Source organism: Lytechinus pictus, chromosome 16 (assembly GCF_037042905.1).
Source record: "Lytechinus pictus isolate F3 Inbred chromosome 16, Lp3.0, whole genome shotgun sequence".
Lineage (NCBI taxonomy): Eukaryota > Metazoa > Echinodermata > Echinoidea > Temnopleuroida > Toxopneustidae > Lytechinus > Lytechinus pictus.
In genome coordinates this window covers 5,273,454-5,289,659 of record NC_087260.1, presented here as the reverse complement: position 1 = coordinate 5,289,659, position 16,206 = coordinate 5,273,454, and the positions used below count along the sequence as shown (strand labels likewise).

At 36.2% G+C, this 16,206-nt stretch overlaps 1 protein-coding gene across 1 annotated transcript; it reads left to right on the top strand.

Annotated features, from left to right (window-relative positions):
* Nucleotides 1-11,219: 11,219 nt before the first annotated feature.
* LOC129278965 (uncharacterized) lies at nucleotides 11,220-15,954 on the top strand. Its single transcript, XM_064111227.1, has 2 exons — nucleotides 11,220-11,295; nucleotides 13,357-15,954. The coding sequence occupies exon 2, from the start codon at nucleotides 13,392-13,394 to the stop codon at nucleotides 15,051-15,053; it is 1,662 nt and encodes a 553-aa protein (XP_063967297.1). The 5' UTR covers nucleotides 11,220-11,295; nucleotides 13,357-13,391; the 3' UTR covers nucleotides 15,054-15,954.
* The last annotated feature ends 252 nt before the right edge of the window (nucleotides 15,955-16,206 follow it).

The window sequence follows — 16,206 nt, the reverse complement described above, 5'->3', positions numbered from 1 at the left end:
TGTTCTTGCCATTATGTATTTCTTATTAACCTGTATGTATGTTATTTTTATCGAGTGAAATAAATGAATTGAATTGAATTGAAATAATTGAGACGATAGAGGGATTTTGTGTATTTAAATATGCGACACTCTATAAAACTATAATAGGATTAAATATGCGTTATTCAGAACAAAATGAAGATTTGGTCAGATAATGTTTTAACTACCCTATCATGCCTATGAGCTACTATTCACAATCATGTAATGCCGTTAGTTTGGTATCCAACGCTGTATGTTTCAATCAGAATTTCCTGTTTACTGGCGATATAATCTGATCCAAACCATATTCCTTTTTTATTCTTTAAACTCAGATTTTTTTTATTGTGAATTCTTTTCACGAGGTTCCATGACTTTTTTTTTTTTGGGGGGGGGGGGCTGCCAAATTCACCCCATCCCTTTTCAAAATTCTGCTTATTTCTTGGAAAATTTGGCATTTTCAAGTCGTTTCTACTATGTAGTAAACCCACTTGTATTCGTTTGAAACCACTTTGAGACAAAATAGTAACCTTTTATTTATCTGATATATACGAAGAGGTGCTGGCACATTGAAGTCTACCTCCTTGGGGGGGGGGGGGGGGGAGGGGGGGGGGGGAAGCCGATGCCACCCAGCCATTTTCAGTATTTTTCCTATCTATGAAAAATTTACTATTTTTGAGTTCCCATTGGGGCAAAAAACCCATTTCTGCTATGTCGTAAAGCCACTTTTATTATCATGAAATCACTTCGGGACAAAAAAGTGAGGTTTTCTCTATCAGCTTCTTATAGTGATGGGATATCGAAGCCTATCCCAATCAGCGGGCTGCCGAAGTAACCCACCCATTTTCCACATTTTGCCTATTTATGGAAAAATCTACCATTTTGGAGTCCCCATTGATACCCCAAAAAGAGCATTTCTGCTATGTAGTAAAGCCACTTTATTGTCACGAAACCACTAGATGACAAAAGTGTAGGCCTTTCTCTATCAGCTACATAATTATAAAGAATTGCGAGGAAATCGAAACCTTTTCCGTTCAAGGGGCTGCCGAAGTAATACCCACCCATTTTATATATTTTGCCTATTCATGGGAAAATCTGCTATTTTGGAGCCCTCATTTAGGCGAAGAAACTTTCTGCTATGTAATAAAGCCACCTTTGTTGCCATATAAAGAAGTGCTGAGAAATCGAAACCTATACCTCAGGATGGTTCCGAAGTTACCCACCGCTTTTCTGTATTTTGTCTATTTATAGGAAAATGAGCCATTTTGGGGCTCCAGTGGCGTAGCTAGGATTTTGTTCCTGGGAGGCACTTGTGGGTTCTTGCTTTTTCAGGGGGGGGGGGGCACCGGCCATTTTTCCGGTGTGTGTGTGTATGTGTCACAAGGGCGGATCCGACTTTCGCCAATAGGGGACGGGGCCCGAAATTATCTTCACCTATATTTTCCCCGATCAGTCACTTCTTAGTTTTATTCTTATAAAACAACATAAACATGAAATAATCTCATAAACCTTATAAAAAGTGCGAGCGCAAAGCGCGAGCGATTTTTTAATTATTTTTTTTACTTTCATGTATTTTGTCCTGAAAATTTGATATTCTGGGCAATGTTATGCCTGATCCTGAACAAGATTCGTATGTAACTAGATGGTTACTGCGAACGGCAAGTGCGAGCAGAAATTTTTATTAACTGTTCTAGCATTATCCAAAAGGGACCTGTTAAGGACTGCTTACAGTTACCCACGAATTGAAGACGGTATATATTTCAATAATGCGAGCGCGAAGCGCGAGAAAATATTTTTGACATTCCGACCTAAAAAATGGTCATTCTAAGTGCTTTTCGTATTAATAAATGGAATAGGTATCTAACTAAACAATTGATGTGAGCGCGAAGCGCGAGAGGAAGAAAATTGAGATTTTAGACCTAAAAGCGGGACACTCTATTCATATTTTGTAAATCATAAATAGCATATAGTTAATTGGGTATCATTAATAATGCGATCGTGAAGCGTGAGCAGACAATTATTGATATTCTGATGTGAAACTGGATAATTTAAGTACATTTTAAATAAAGAACATGCAGGCTATCGCGCATGTTTTAGATTTAGACCTAGAATCTGGGCATTCTGAATACATTTGTTTAATAGAACATTATGGAATACACGTAGACAATATGAACTTGGCAAATCAAAAAATATGACCACGCAGCTTAAAATGCTGATATGTAGACCATAAAACGAACATTTTACAGAGCACTTAAATTTGTAAATGAAAAAAAAATAATGAAAGCTCGATGTCCGAGCTAAAATATGTTTTGTATATTGACTTCGAAACTTGCTCCATATCAGCCTATTGAGCAAGATATGAATCTCATCGTATATGCAATTCTGGCGCGAAGCGAAAGCAAATTTTTTTTTATAGTAACATGAAAGATTTGGGTTTTTTTTGCAAATCTTCCCCTCACATTATTTAATTCACTCGTCTTGCTCCATTTATTTTCCTTTTCTTTTTTTCCTCTGTCTTTCTTCTTCTTTTCCTTTTCTTTTCTTCTTTCTCCCCCTTTTTTTTGCTCTGCCAATTTTTTTCTGGGGGGGGGGGGGGGCACACCAAATCTCAGGGGGGGGGGCACGTGCCCCCCAGGCCCCCAGTAGCTACGCCACTGTGGGGCTCCCATTGAGACCAAAAAAGTGTTTTTTCCTCTCTAACAAGCCACTTTCATCTTCTTAAAACTACTTAGAGACGAGAGAGTAGGCTATGAGCTGCATAAATAGAAAAGTGCTGGGAAATCGAGACCTATACCTCAGTGGGCTGGCCAATTCAACCACCCCTTGACCGCATTTTGCCTATTGGAGGAAATCTGCCATTTTGGAGCCCCCGTTGAGGCAAAAGCACGTTTCTGCTATGGAGTTAAGCAACTTTTATTGTCATGAAACCACTTGACGAGAGAGTAGGCTATTCTCTACGCTGTTAAACAAACCCCTGATTTTTCAGAAAAAAAGGAAAGAACATTTTGCAAAAAGCAATAACAGAATCATTCTGTAAATTCATAAAACAGGATTTTTTCTGCAATTTAACAGAACAGTTCTGTATAAAAAGGGGAAAAGTGTGTTTTATAAAAGGAAATTTGTAAGGTTCCATACACCAAATACCAATTTCTTGTAAGATTACACAATCTGGTAAGATTACATGTGCTCTCGAGACTCTGCTGCAGGAACTTCTTTTATTTTAAGGATAAATTTTCTAACAGTGTATGAGCTACATAATTGTGCTGGAATATCAAAGCCTACCTCACTCAGGGGGCTGCCGATTTCATCCACCCCTTTTTCACCTTTTGCCCATTTACTGGATAAATCTGCCATTTTGGAGCCCCCATTGAGGCAAAAAGATGTTTCCACTTTTATCGTCTTAAAACTACCTGGAGACAAAAGAGTAGTATTTTTTCTAGCTATCAGTTACAAAAGTGCTGGGACATCGAAGTCTACCCCACTCAGGGGGCTTCCTAATTCACCCACCCCTTTTCGGTATTTTCCCTATTTGCATCATCTGTATCCGTTCATATCCGTTCTTATTCTCCGTGCTTGCTCGCCTCTCTACATATGCTCTTTTCTTTTCCTCTCTTCTCGTTTTCCTTCTCTTAACCATTTTTAAGATTAAGAAAAAAAAAGTTAGAGGAAAGAAAATGAAAGAAAAAGGAGGGAATATGATAAAATTTTCTGGATGTTATGTCAAAATATGTCAAAAAATAGATTGTTGTATTAAAAACGTCATTTTGGCTAAATTGCTTCAGTCGTTCACAGCTCTTTAAAAATGTTGCCCTGTACGCCATGCCTGGCCCTCTCCCCCCTTTTTTTTTTTGGGGGGGGGAAGGGGGATGGGCTTTCTACGTAACTGGTAATAAATTTGGTATGGATCACATTTATATCCTTAGTAAACAAGTTGCTTTATGTATATGATATATTTGATTTATTTGTTATTATTTATTGATATATTGATATATTTGATTTATGCCGCGATTGATCCCAAACTATTACAAGATAGTAAAAAGTAGCCCCTAGGGTATTAAAACATATCTGAAAATGTTAGAAAAATCCTCATCTTTTTTTATGAATAATACATAATTTTATCCAACTGGAGCTTTATTGAATGACACATATTTTAACACACAAAGTCACTTTATCGTCTCAATTTTTTCATATCTACTTGAGATGGATATTAACATTGGCCATGAGTGTCTTCCTATTCTGATGGTTCGATCTACTAATTTCACGTTTAAATGTTGCTGTATTGTAAGAGCTATCACCTAGCAACATTTCGATACATCAATGACGCATTCATGATATACAAGCTGAGATATGGCAACTAATTTTTCACCATCCCCTTAAATGTAATTGATTTTTCCTCTTCTTTTTCGCTATTTTGAATCGCTCTTTAAATTCGACTGTAGAAAAAAGAAGGTGATACCACAGTGATCTAGCGGGTCCATTCTATGTACCTATGGTGTCAAACCTTTTATGCGGTGTGGTTTGTATGAACTCATTTTTCACAGTCAGGTCCTTGCTCCTGGTCTTTCAGAAAATAGTCTGAACAACAGCAACATCACGCGAACACGATTCACGGGGCAAGTGCGGGACTCGAATGCAGAAGCGTGGCAGCGTAAAAGAACCGCTTATCTCGTGTAATTTGTTTTTCTTCCTCAGACGTATATAGTGTCAAATTATTTTCTTAACCTGTTTCTAATTAATATATTTATATAGTTGGCATTCAGTTGGCATTTACTAGAAAGAAATTACATGTATACGTAAGCTACTGTACTCCTTGATTATAAAAAAAACGCGAACGCTTTGATCAAGCAAATGCTCCAGTTGTTCTGACAGAGCTTGAAAACCCCGATGCAAATTAATGCTTAAACGCACAGGCAAAATGTACGCTAAGTGCATACGCTTTTTTTTTAAGAAATAGCTTTAATTGCGTCAAGCAGGTAGTTAGCAATATTGCTTGAGCTTATTTAAACATTTGCTTCCTCATTTTTATGCATACGGAATCAAGCAAACACCAAACAAAAACCTAGCAAAAGGAATTGCTACTTTTTATGCATTTCGACCCAATAGTCTCAGCCTCCTCCTCAACAATGGGTCAGATGCATAAAAAGTAGCAGTTGCTTTTGCTAGGCTTTTGCTTGATTGCTTAAAAATGATAAGAGCAAAACCTTTAGGTAGTAAGCTCAGCCAACTGCTAACTGCATGCTTGCATGCTTAAAGTATATGTATATGCATTTTACTTGTGCGTTTAAGCATTTGCTTGGGCTTTTTTCAAGCTCCATCAGTACAACTTGAGCGTTAGCTTGATCAGGGCGTTCGCGGCTTATAATCATGTTTACGTACCTTAGAGAGAAGACCAATATGTACAATTGCGAACATGAACATGTTTTCTTCCTAGTAAGTGCAAACTGAATATCAACTTTATCAATTTATTAATAAGAAACAAGTTAATAGAATAGTTTGACACCACGTCGGAAAAGATGTTACAATAGAGAGAACATGGAAAAGCGGTATTTTGCACTGCCACGCCTTTGCAGATCAACATGTTCGAGTCCCGCTTTTGTTCTGTGAGTCGTGTTCGTACCAGCGCGGCGTGACATCACTTTTGTTGAAACCGCTAGCAATTACTGTCTGATCTAATGGCAAGAAAAAAGTTCAAGCATAAGCAAATGGTTGTGCATACCAGTGTTGTGTATAGTGCCTTGATGCTCGGACTTGGCTTTAAGGCCTTGGCCTTGAGAGGGCCTTGCCTTGAGGATTTTGAGCCTTGAAATTTCAAGGCATTTTCAAGGCTTTTTCAAGGCATTTGTTTTTGTACTTTCATTTGTTTTTATATCAGTAATTATAAATGTTTCAATTGTTCTGTATAGTTAATGACACTAATGGTCCAGTCAGCAGTAGCAGTATTAAGTTTACTGCAGTGCCTATCAATTGTAATTATCATAATCATCAAGAATTATCGTCACATATGTCACAAAGAAATTTGATGACAGGAATAATTCTGAAAGATCTGACTGCAATTTTGACAAAATTTTCATACATTTAAATCAGTGATTGAAAAAAAAAAAAATCAAGTGATTTAAATCGCGATTTAAATCATGATTTAAATCGACATGATTTAAATCAAACAACCCTGTTAACAAAACAAAGTTAAAGAAAAATGTTTTATTCTTTTTAATCATAATGGTTCGACAGTGAATTTTATTTCACTTCAATTTCAAGGAAATGAACAATGTAATTGTTTTTGTGTCAATAAGGTTTAACAGAGAACTTTATTTTACTGTTTCAAGAAATAATTAAGATTTACCTTCCCCCTACTAAGGGTATTGGGTGCGTCCATTTTATATCCTTTTGAATATAAATTTAAATATTCCAGTTTTGAGGTAGAATAAGTGTAGAAGATACAAAAAATGAGAATTCAAATTTAAAAGCGGCTGTAAGCAGAAAAAACATGAAGACTGACAAGAGTACTAAAAGTGACTCATTTTCAGGTCAGCATTTTAGAATTTCAACTTGCGCTTTGTGCTCTTTTGCTCCCCCCCCCCAACACAAAAGAAACCAAGTAGGAAAAAATGCACTTTTCCAAAATCTAAAATACTTTTTTTCAATTGAAATACCCCCTTTTCCAAAAAGAAATACCTTTTTTATAGTAAAACATAATACATTTTAGGTTAAAAAATCACAAAATTTTGGATCGCGCTTGCATCAATTATTGTTAAGTATGGTACTTATTCTATTCCCGTTTACCAAAAAAAAAATCTTAGAATGTCTAGTTTTCAGGTTGGAATATCACAAATTTTTGAGCTTGCGCCTTGCGCTTTCATTATTTAATTAGTGAGTTATGTAGGATCCTATCCTATTTTCGAGTCACTAAATGCAGTCCTCGCGTTAATTCTTGAGTTAGATACACATATTTTTCATGATTAAAAAACAGCTCAGACTATTTAATTTTCATGTCTTATTACACTTCATGTCCAGATGTTTGAGCTCGTGGTTCGCACTGACAACATCATGCAAGGATGCCCTTCTAACAGTGATTAGCCCCATAATTGACAAAAAATCTAGTTTTTCAACTTCAGACTTGATTTTTTCAAAAGCGATTGCTCGCTACGCTTTCTCGCGAAGAAGTAAAACGTAAATCTATCTCATCAATTAGAAATCACTTTAAAAAGGCTTTTCTCAACTTAAAGGGATGGTCCGGGCTGGAAGTGTTTGTAGCTTAATTAATACAATAGAATTCACTGAGCAAATGCCAAAAATTTCATCAAAATCGGATAACAAATAACAAAGTTATTGAATTTTAAAGTTTAGCAATATTTTGTGAAAACAGTCGTCATGAATATTCTTTAGGTGGGCTGATGATGTCACATCTCCACTTGTTCTTTTGTATTTTATCATATGAAATTAGGTTTATTCAAATTGTCTCCTTCAAGAACTAGAAAACTCGGTTGACAACTGATTTAGTGCATTAGATATTTATTGCTTCAACTTATTTCATTTTAAGTGAGATATATTATTCACACAAGTATGAAATCATGAAAAAAATATTTATGTAATAACCTAAGAAAACGGAAAGTGGGGATGTGACATCATCAGCCCACCTAATGAATATTCATGACGACCGTTTTCACAAAATATTGCTAAACTTTAAACTTCAATAACTTTATTATTTGTAATCCGATTTTGATGAAATTTTCGCATTTTGGTCAGTGAATTCTACTCTATGTATTACGATATAAATATTTTCAGCCCGGACCATCCCTTTAATTTCTACAAAACACACAACTACTTCACGCAGTTAATAATATCATTTTGAAAATATCTGTTTGCACCGAAATGCTAATTTTGATATATAAGTTCTTTTTGGCTTTGACCCCCCCCCCAAAACAAAAATGGTGCCGGGTAAAAATGTCAAAGGTAAAAATGGCAGAGGTAATAATGGCAGAGGTAAAAATGGCAGAGGTAATAATGGCAGAGGTAAAAATGGCAGAGGTAAACATGGCAGAGGTAAAAATGGCAGAGGTAAAAATGGCAGAGGTAATAATGGCAGAACAAAACGTTCTGTAATAAAAGTAATTTTTCATATTTCAACATCATCAATGGATCAGAAAAAAATATTGATATGATACGTATATGGTTTCATTTAAATGATATATTGATAGCAACTAGTGTTCTGTTTTATAGAGCAATACCTCATTGCAGCTAGCCCAAGTGGATGTCAGGTTCCTTAACTAGTTTATATGGTAGTTTCTAGTGTAGCGAATCAGGGATTTAAATTTATAGGTGTTTCTTAGGTACCATTCTATCGACCAGTTTTGAAGGGGAAATTCACCCTGACAAATGGTTTATTGTAAAAATAGCAGAAAAATATATTGAAGGCTTGCGGAAAACCCATCAAAGATTAAGAAAATTATTAGAAGTTTGAGTTTTTGATCTGTGACCTCATATACTAGCAGCTGCCCCGTATTTTATGCACCAAAATGTATACTCTTCATTTTTTTAATCAGTGGTTCATGATTGCTAAAAACGATCTTTCAGGAGCGGACGTAAAATGATTTGTATGTTAATATACTTAAGGTACAATAAAAACCATTTCTTTTTTTTAAATGACATTTCATTGATATTTTTTTATTCCACCATATAAGGGAAAACTGCTTAAAATGTAAAATTCTAATAGCTCTTTTAAAGGCTTTGATTGATTCCATAAAACCCCACCAATATCATTTTAATTATTTTCTGCTATTTTTACAATAAACTTTGTCCTGTAATGAATTAAGTACAATACTTGGAATCCAAAGTTTGCTTCAAATTCGAATATAAGAAGAGCGATTTGACATGAGAAGGCCGTGCATGTAAGTCCAGGAAACAAATAAAATACCAACTCAAGTGTTGGTACAATTTGGTCCAGAAGATTAACAGTATGATTAAAAAATTTTACCCTTTCCATTAGTCCAAAATTATAATTCAAATTTTCTTCTCAAAACTTTTATTATTTAATCTACTGTACATGGAGGGGTTTTTGGATTTTTTGGCTTGGGGATTTAAGACTGACCATTTAATTTTATACCTCTATCATTTTTACCTCGTCAACCATTTTTACCTCAGCCATTATTACCGCTGCCATTTTTGCCTCTGCCATTTTTGCCTTTGCCATTTTTACCTTTGCCATTTTTACCTCTGCCGTTTTTACCATTGCTATTTTTGCCTTTGCCATTTTTACCTCTGTCGTTTTTACCTTTGCCATTTTCACCTCTGCCATTTTTACACCGAGCCACAAAAAAGGTTTTGCCGCCCCTGTCCCAGGGAGTGGAGAAAAACAAATGTTGAGAATACCAGCATCAGATGGTCATGATTATAATTATAATGTAAATCGCCTAGAAACAAATAATGTATTAAATGTACAAAGGTAACTATATTATTATTATTTTAATATTATGTCTAAATCTATCATGAAACTATTTTTGTGTAACATGTACAAAGGTCAAAATTTTTGCTCGGTCGGTTCGCTCGCTCACATACATTTTGCAACGTGTGATGTCTGCCGCCTAAGCATTGTTAGCTCATTGTTCTGTATATCGTAAGTTTGAAATGCCTTGGCCTTGGGTTTTCATGCCTTGGTATTGAAGCCTTGGCCTTGGGTATTAAAGCCTTGGCCCTTGGCCTTGGAGGTTTGGGCCTTGACTACAACACTGGTGCATACGAAATAATTCCTTAGGCATGATTTTTTGCTTGGCTAGTAATTGCTTGCAAGCTATTATTACTTTTTATGTACCTGACGCATCAGGTTCGTTGCTTAGATTTCCCTGCATATATCAGTGTACTTGTTAGATTATATTTACTTTTGTTCTCTCAGACTCTTTACCGCTCCACCTCATCTTTCTCCACACTTGTTTTTTATATTATGTTGAGAGACACACATTTAGATTTAGATTTATTCATTTTCCGTTCACAAAGCACAACAAAATCAAACAATACATAGTCAAATTTAAAGTACAACATCAATCAAAATAAGGTATAAACAATGAGAACTAATGCAAACTAAGTAACTTTGACTATAATAACTATATAAAACAGAACGGAGGGGCTTGCCAAGAAAAGCGAAGCTTGTATGGGAGGCAAGCCCCCGTAACTTAGTTTCAATACGTATATTACAAAACTATAGTATAAAGGAGAGACGGAAGACAGTTTAAAAGGAGGTTATACAAAATATCGAAGGTAACAACGAAAGAGTGAACCAAATTAGAATAAATGATAATAATAATAACGATAATAATAATAAAAAAATACCAACATGGTTACAATAATTGTGATTATGAGGGAGGAACAGAGAGGCAAATGTAGGGAGAGAGAGGGGGTGCAGGTACAATTGGAGGTACAAAGAGGAGCATGGCAGGTGCGGAAACAGGTCGGCAGGCAAGTTGTATGCTGGGAAGTGAAAAACAAACAAAAACAAAAAAACGAAAAAGGTGTTTTTTGTATATGGTTTTGGTTATATGGTAGATTGACTTGTTTGTGTAAAGTATTGGCAAATAAGCATCTTTTTAAGGTTATGTTAAAAAATTGTGATGCTTGGGGATTCCTTAAAGGCGTTGGGCAAGGAATTCCAATATACGGGACCAGAAAAGACAAAAGATTTTTTTGCAAGTAAAGTTCGGGTTGGAGGGAGGTGATAAGAGTTTCGTTGTCTTGTAGGATAATCGTGTACAGAGGAGTTTTTGCAGAACATAATTGGAAAAAATGCGGGGAGATCATCTTTATTTAGTTTGTACATATATTGGCCGAGTTGGAACAGATATATATCATTAACTTGAAGGATTTTGTTTTAAAAAAATAAGTTATCTGTGTGACATCTGAAATGTGTATGAAATATTATCCTAAGTGCTTTTTTCTGTAACAAAAGTTTCCTATGTAATTATGTTTGAATTTCACAACCCCACGCCAAAATACCGTAATTAATGTATGGTAATATTAAGGTGTTATAATCCACGTTCTAAATAATTTACAGCCAAAAGTCCAAAGTACAAATAATCACTATCATTGCACATGAAAAACATTTTTTAGTGAATAGATTTACCATGAATACAAAAAGCAGTTTCCTTTACCAGTCATCCATATCATATCACGCAGTCAGTGCATGCGCCGTGGCGTCTGTTTATAACTCCATAACTGTACACGGGATACACCGTTTGGCTGTGATACAAGGAACACAACCTGTAGCTTCACTTGTCTTCAGAGAAAGGTTCTAAAGTAAGTTGAAGTTTATCAGATTATTTATTAATATGCTATCGTAATGAGGTGAATAGTGGGTGGTAACATTGAAAGAAAATTACATGTACAATTGATATAGACATCCTCCGGTCGATCATAATAGGCCTAATAGGTCAACATCTTAAATGGTCTCCAGTGTAGGCTATTTTCATAATATAGCGAAAATAACTTATCTTACTTTAGTAAAGAGAATAAAGATTTGAATACGGAAATTAATTTAAGCACAGAAAAGAATATAAATTTGTTAAGATCTATATCAACATGGTATGGTTCGCGGAACGGTTTTGAAAGCGGGAGCCGACCGCCCGGGGGGGGCGACATTATTTTTCCCACCGCACTGCAGTTCTGGAAGTCAATCCTAAAAGTTTTTTTTTCACATTTAATAATAATAATAGCTGGATTTATAAAGCGCTTTTTTCCAGAGGATTCAAAGCTCTGCTATTATTACCCCGGCTTTAGCTCGAGCTACCATCACCTGCGCTCAGTGCATGCAAGGAATTACTCCTGCCGGGGACCCATTCACCTCACCTGGGTCGAGTGCAGCACAGTGTGGATAAATTTCTTGCTGAAGGAATACACGCCATGGCTATGATTCTAACCCACGGCCCTCTGTTTCAAAGGCGAGAGTCAGAACCACTAGACCACGACACACGACCACGACGCACAATGTAAACATTGGTATAGATCTGTGACTGACGATAAAACTGTTGAAAAATCTTTCCGCTTGAGTGAGCACGACTAACTTTTGAAAAGTTCGTGAAAAATGATTTGAGCAGAACATGAGAGTAGTTATATAAATAAAAGTAGACTTTAATCATGATGAACACAGGGATTTAGCGAGAAAATTGATTTGAAGATATTTTTTACATCTTTAAGTTGTTTCCTTGCCCAAAACACTTTAAATAGCGCCATATTGCCCCCCCCCCCCCACACACACACACCGAGGCCATCGTGATGGTATCCGGGGATGATATCTGCTTTACACGGAGCTGTGATTCACATGAAATGGTTTTGGGTTAAATTTTCGTTATGTTAACCATTGTCAAGCTAGTGAAAAGTGTAGAGAAACAAGTATTAAGTGAAATATGAAATGTAAACCCATTTTAAATGATAAAAAACTTGGTAAAAGAATGCTGGAGATGTCTGAAAAAAAAACATTTGTCTACACTCAGCTATGTCCTCAGATACAGCTGCCATAAAATGGTAAAGGTTGTGCTTACCTAGGGTTAAAATGTTAATTTGGGTGGGAAATTTGTTACTAAATGATTAAAATGTATCCGTTTTATTTCAATTGGCTAAAAATGCAAGAGAAATGCATGAGGAATGTTCCGTACGGTGCGTAGTTGTTTTCGCCATATCCTTGACACAGAGCGAAATTGAGCATTTCAGCGCAAACCGATTTCTGCGAGCTTTACAAAAATGGACGGTGCTCACTCAAGTGAAACATTCTGTCAAAATGTTAACTTTCATATGATAAATGAGACCCGAACCCAAGGATATATGTGAAAAAAAAAATCATCCCCCATTTTATGTATTTTTCAATTCCCATGACTTTTTTTAAGTGGCAAAAAAAAGCTGCTGAAAACTGCTTATCTAAAAAAAGAGCCAATGGAGTAAATTAGAGAGTCAAAAGGGGCCTAAGCTTTCGATCCTAGTAGAATCTTCTTCGGAGGCAAAATGACAAACATATAAAGTGGAACAACCATAATATAGACCACAGACATTCAACAGCAACACAAGGAGACAAAAGGGGCATTAGTGAGAAGAGATGACCAATCAGGTTAATGAAGGGGATGAAAGAAAAGGAGTGGGCAGACACAAAGGGAAGTTGGTGTAAGGCCAAAGAAAGGCCTCAGTGTTATGCTTGTTGGATTTTTCTCTTTTTATTCAAATCAACTGTTGTCAGGGATGGACTTGTCCTTCAACATAATTAAAACACCCCTACTCCAGATAATCAATACTCCTGATAATTCATGTCGAACAGGCTAAAAATTGCGCTTCATTTAATATGAAAGGTTAACTCGTCTATATTTTCTATAGGTCCGGTGAAGGCTACGATATTCTTTCTCCTCGTCATGGCGTCTAAGTTCCCAACAAAAGTGGATAAGGACAAGCTTCGTACAAGAAAGGGTCATGACATGACATGGTCATGTGACAACCTCCAACATGGTGAGCCAATCACATTTTATTGTAAACAACACAAAATTCCTATCTGTCATAAATGTGCGACCAAAGATCACAGGCAAGAAACGTGTGAGCTACAAGACATCGGGGATGTCATCATAGAAAGGCGGGGAAATCTGGAGGAGAAACGGCCCTTGATAGAGGAAACGAAATTACTGCTTCAGAAGGTCCAATCTAAAATAGATGCCGTTTATTCTTCTTCAAGTAAGCATCTTCAGACAGTCAACGATAAACTACAAGAGACATTCGAAGACAAGTTAAAGAATGTGAAAGAAAGGGAAGTAAACTTGATTAGGGTGATTAACGAGGAGGCGGACGAGGAAATAAGGGAAATAAATGAGAAGAGAGAAAAACGCATCAAGGATTGCAACATCGATATCGAAAAGGAACAAATTACCATCAAAGAGAGAGAAACAAGACTTTTATCAGATACAAAGACAATCAGTGACAAAGTTACTAAGAAGATTAACGATCTTACTAATAAGAATCAGCATGCGCTTAACACTATGAAGAATATTGAATCAACCATCACACGTATAAACAAACATGATGAAACATTGGTGAATGAAGCTCCTCAAGTACTTGCATCTATCGATGAATATATAAGTTTGAACGTTCATCAAGATGTTAGCGTCTATCTTGACCGAATACATAGTGAAGTGGAGAGAGTGAAGTTTGTAGAGGGGGAAATAGGTGGAGAATACTATTGTAGAATTGATGGGTATATCGGGAAATGGGAACTTGTCAAGTCAATCCACATTCCATCGGTTGTTAATATGCCGTGGGTGCGTGGTTTGATCAGTGATGATGAGATATGTGTGGAAGACGCAAAGAACCATGACATGTATGTTACAAACATCAACACTCGACGCACACAGAAAGTCATTGATGGAGTTGGTAACATGGACATTACGTCATGTGCCACCATAAACAGAAACGTAATAGTATGTGGGAAGTGGATATGGGGTTGCACGGGTGATAGGCTGGATGGATTCATCAGTCTCTATGACAGACAATGGAAGATGATTAGAGACATCAGCATACCAAGGAATAAAGGCGGTAATAGGGTGCATGTTCATGTCGACATGGATGGGATGATCCTCGCTGCTCAGTTCGGTCAGTCTAACATCTACGTCATAAACCCTGATGATGACAAGGTTGTACACACTGTCACGATGCAGGATATAGTGTGTGGTGAAATGCAGGCCTTGTCATCAGGTGATATCGTTGTGAAGAAAGGTCTTAACAAATACACTGTCATCTCCCGTTCTGGAGAAAAGAAGGCTGTCATACACTGTGATGAGTGGATGAAATCAGATTGTCGCGTTGACAAACTGACAGACACAATCTACATTACTTACCTAGTCGCGGGTAAAACCTGCGCAGTTGATCAGGCGTCAGGTGATGGTATCATCCAGGCAAGGAGGATCGTGGAATACGTGAGATCAGATCGCTCTCTGTACTTCAGCCCTTGTCTTGTTACTCCTTCTGGTAACCTTGTAGGCTGGGATGGAGACAAGCTTTTTCTTTACAAGAAGACATTTATCTTGTAAATCATAAAGACTCTCAATAGCGAGTGATGATTGCTGTGTTTAAAAGGAAATTATAGACCTGTCAAATCAGTCACTTTCAATGGTGTTTATTTTCCAATTGCTCTCCAAAAGAATAATATAGCTAGTGCTTTTTTTATATCAGTATAAATCAGCAGTCATTCTCCAAATTATATTTCAGTTCAATGAATGCCCTAGATCTCAAATGTCATAGTTTTCCCGTAAACTGAATATTTAAATTTGATAACCCTTTGCCCACTAGGTAGTCCTGTATTGGATATACAGAATTCAGTAGCCAAGGCGTTTAGAATTTAAATTGTTTGAAACTTAACCCTATCGCCTAAATGCTTTCTTGTTAAAGGGGAAGTCCTCCCTGACGAAAGGTTTGGTACAAAATTAGCAGAAAAAATGAATAAAAAAAGTATTAGTGGGTGAAGGTTTGAGGAAAATAAATTTGGATTTGTGACGTCATAAACGTGCAGATGCCCCGTAAGTTATGTAACGTAAAACTCATAAATTTCATTTTTTATAATTGTTCGTGATGACTCTTTTATTTTATTTTTTTTAGGAACGTGTGTGAAAGATTTGTTTGCTAATAATACTGAATGTACAGTAAAAAAACATTTTCAATTTTCTTGAGAAAATGAAATTTTTATTGATGAAATTCTAACAAATTTTTCATTTGTTGATGGATTTTTATAATTGAAATTCTAATAACTTTTTAATTCTTTCGACAATACTTGTATTATTTTCTGCCATTTTTACAATAAACTTTTTGGGCAGGGCGAACTTCCCCTTTAAATCTCATTTGGTGATATTCTCCCATCAAGGTTAAATCGGTTATTTATTTTATGAGGTTATATTCCCCATCCCTTTATCGGGTTGAATTCATTTTTATTCTGTCAAAGAATAAAAAAATATATATATAATAATATGGGAAAGAAGAAAAGTTATGTAAAATTTAAGATTAAATGGGTCGTTGTATGTCTCGAAAGCGATTAAAAAAATCCTAAATCACAAAGCTTTGGCCAAGATTTAATGCATCAATTGTTCGTCCGGTGCAAATCTTCTGACGATCTGCTATCCTGGTCCACCAACTTTCGACAAAATAGCCTCTCAGCTCTCCATTGTGATTTGACTTACATTTTCAAAGGAA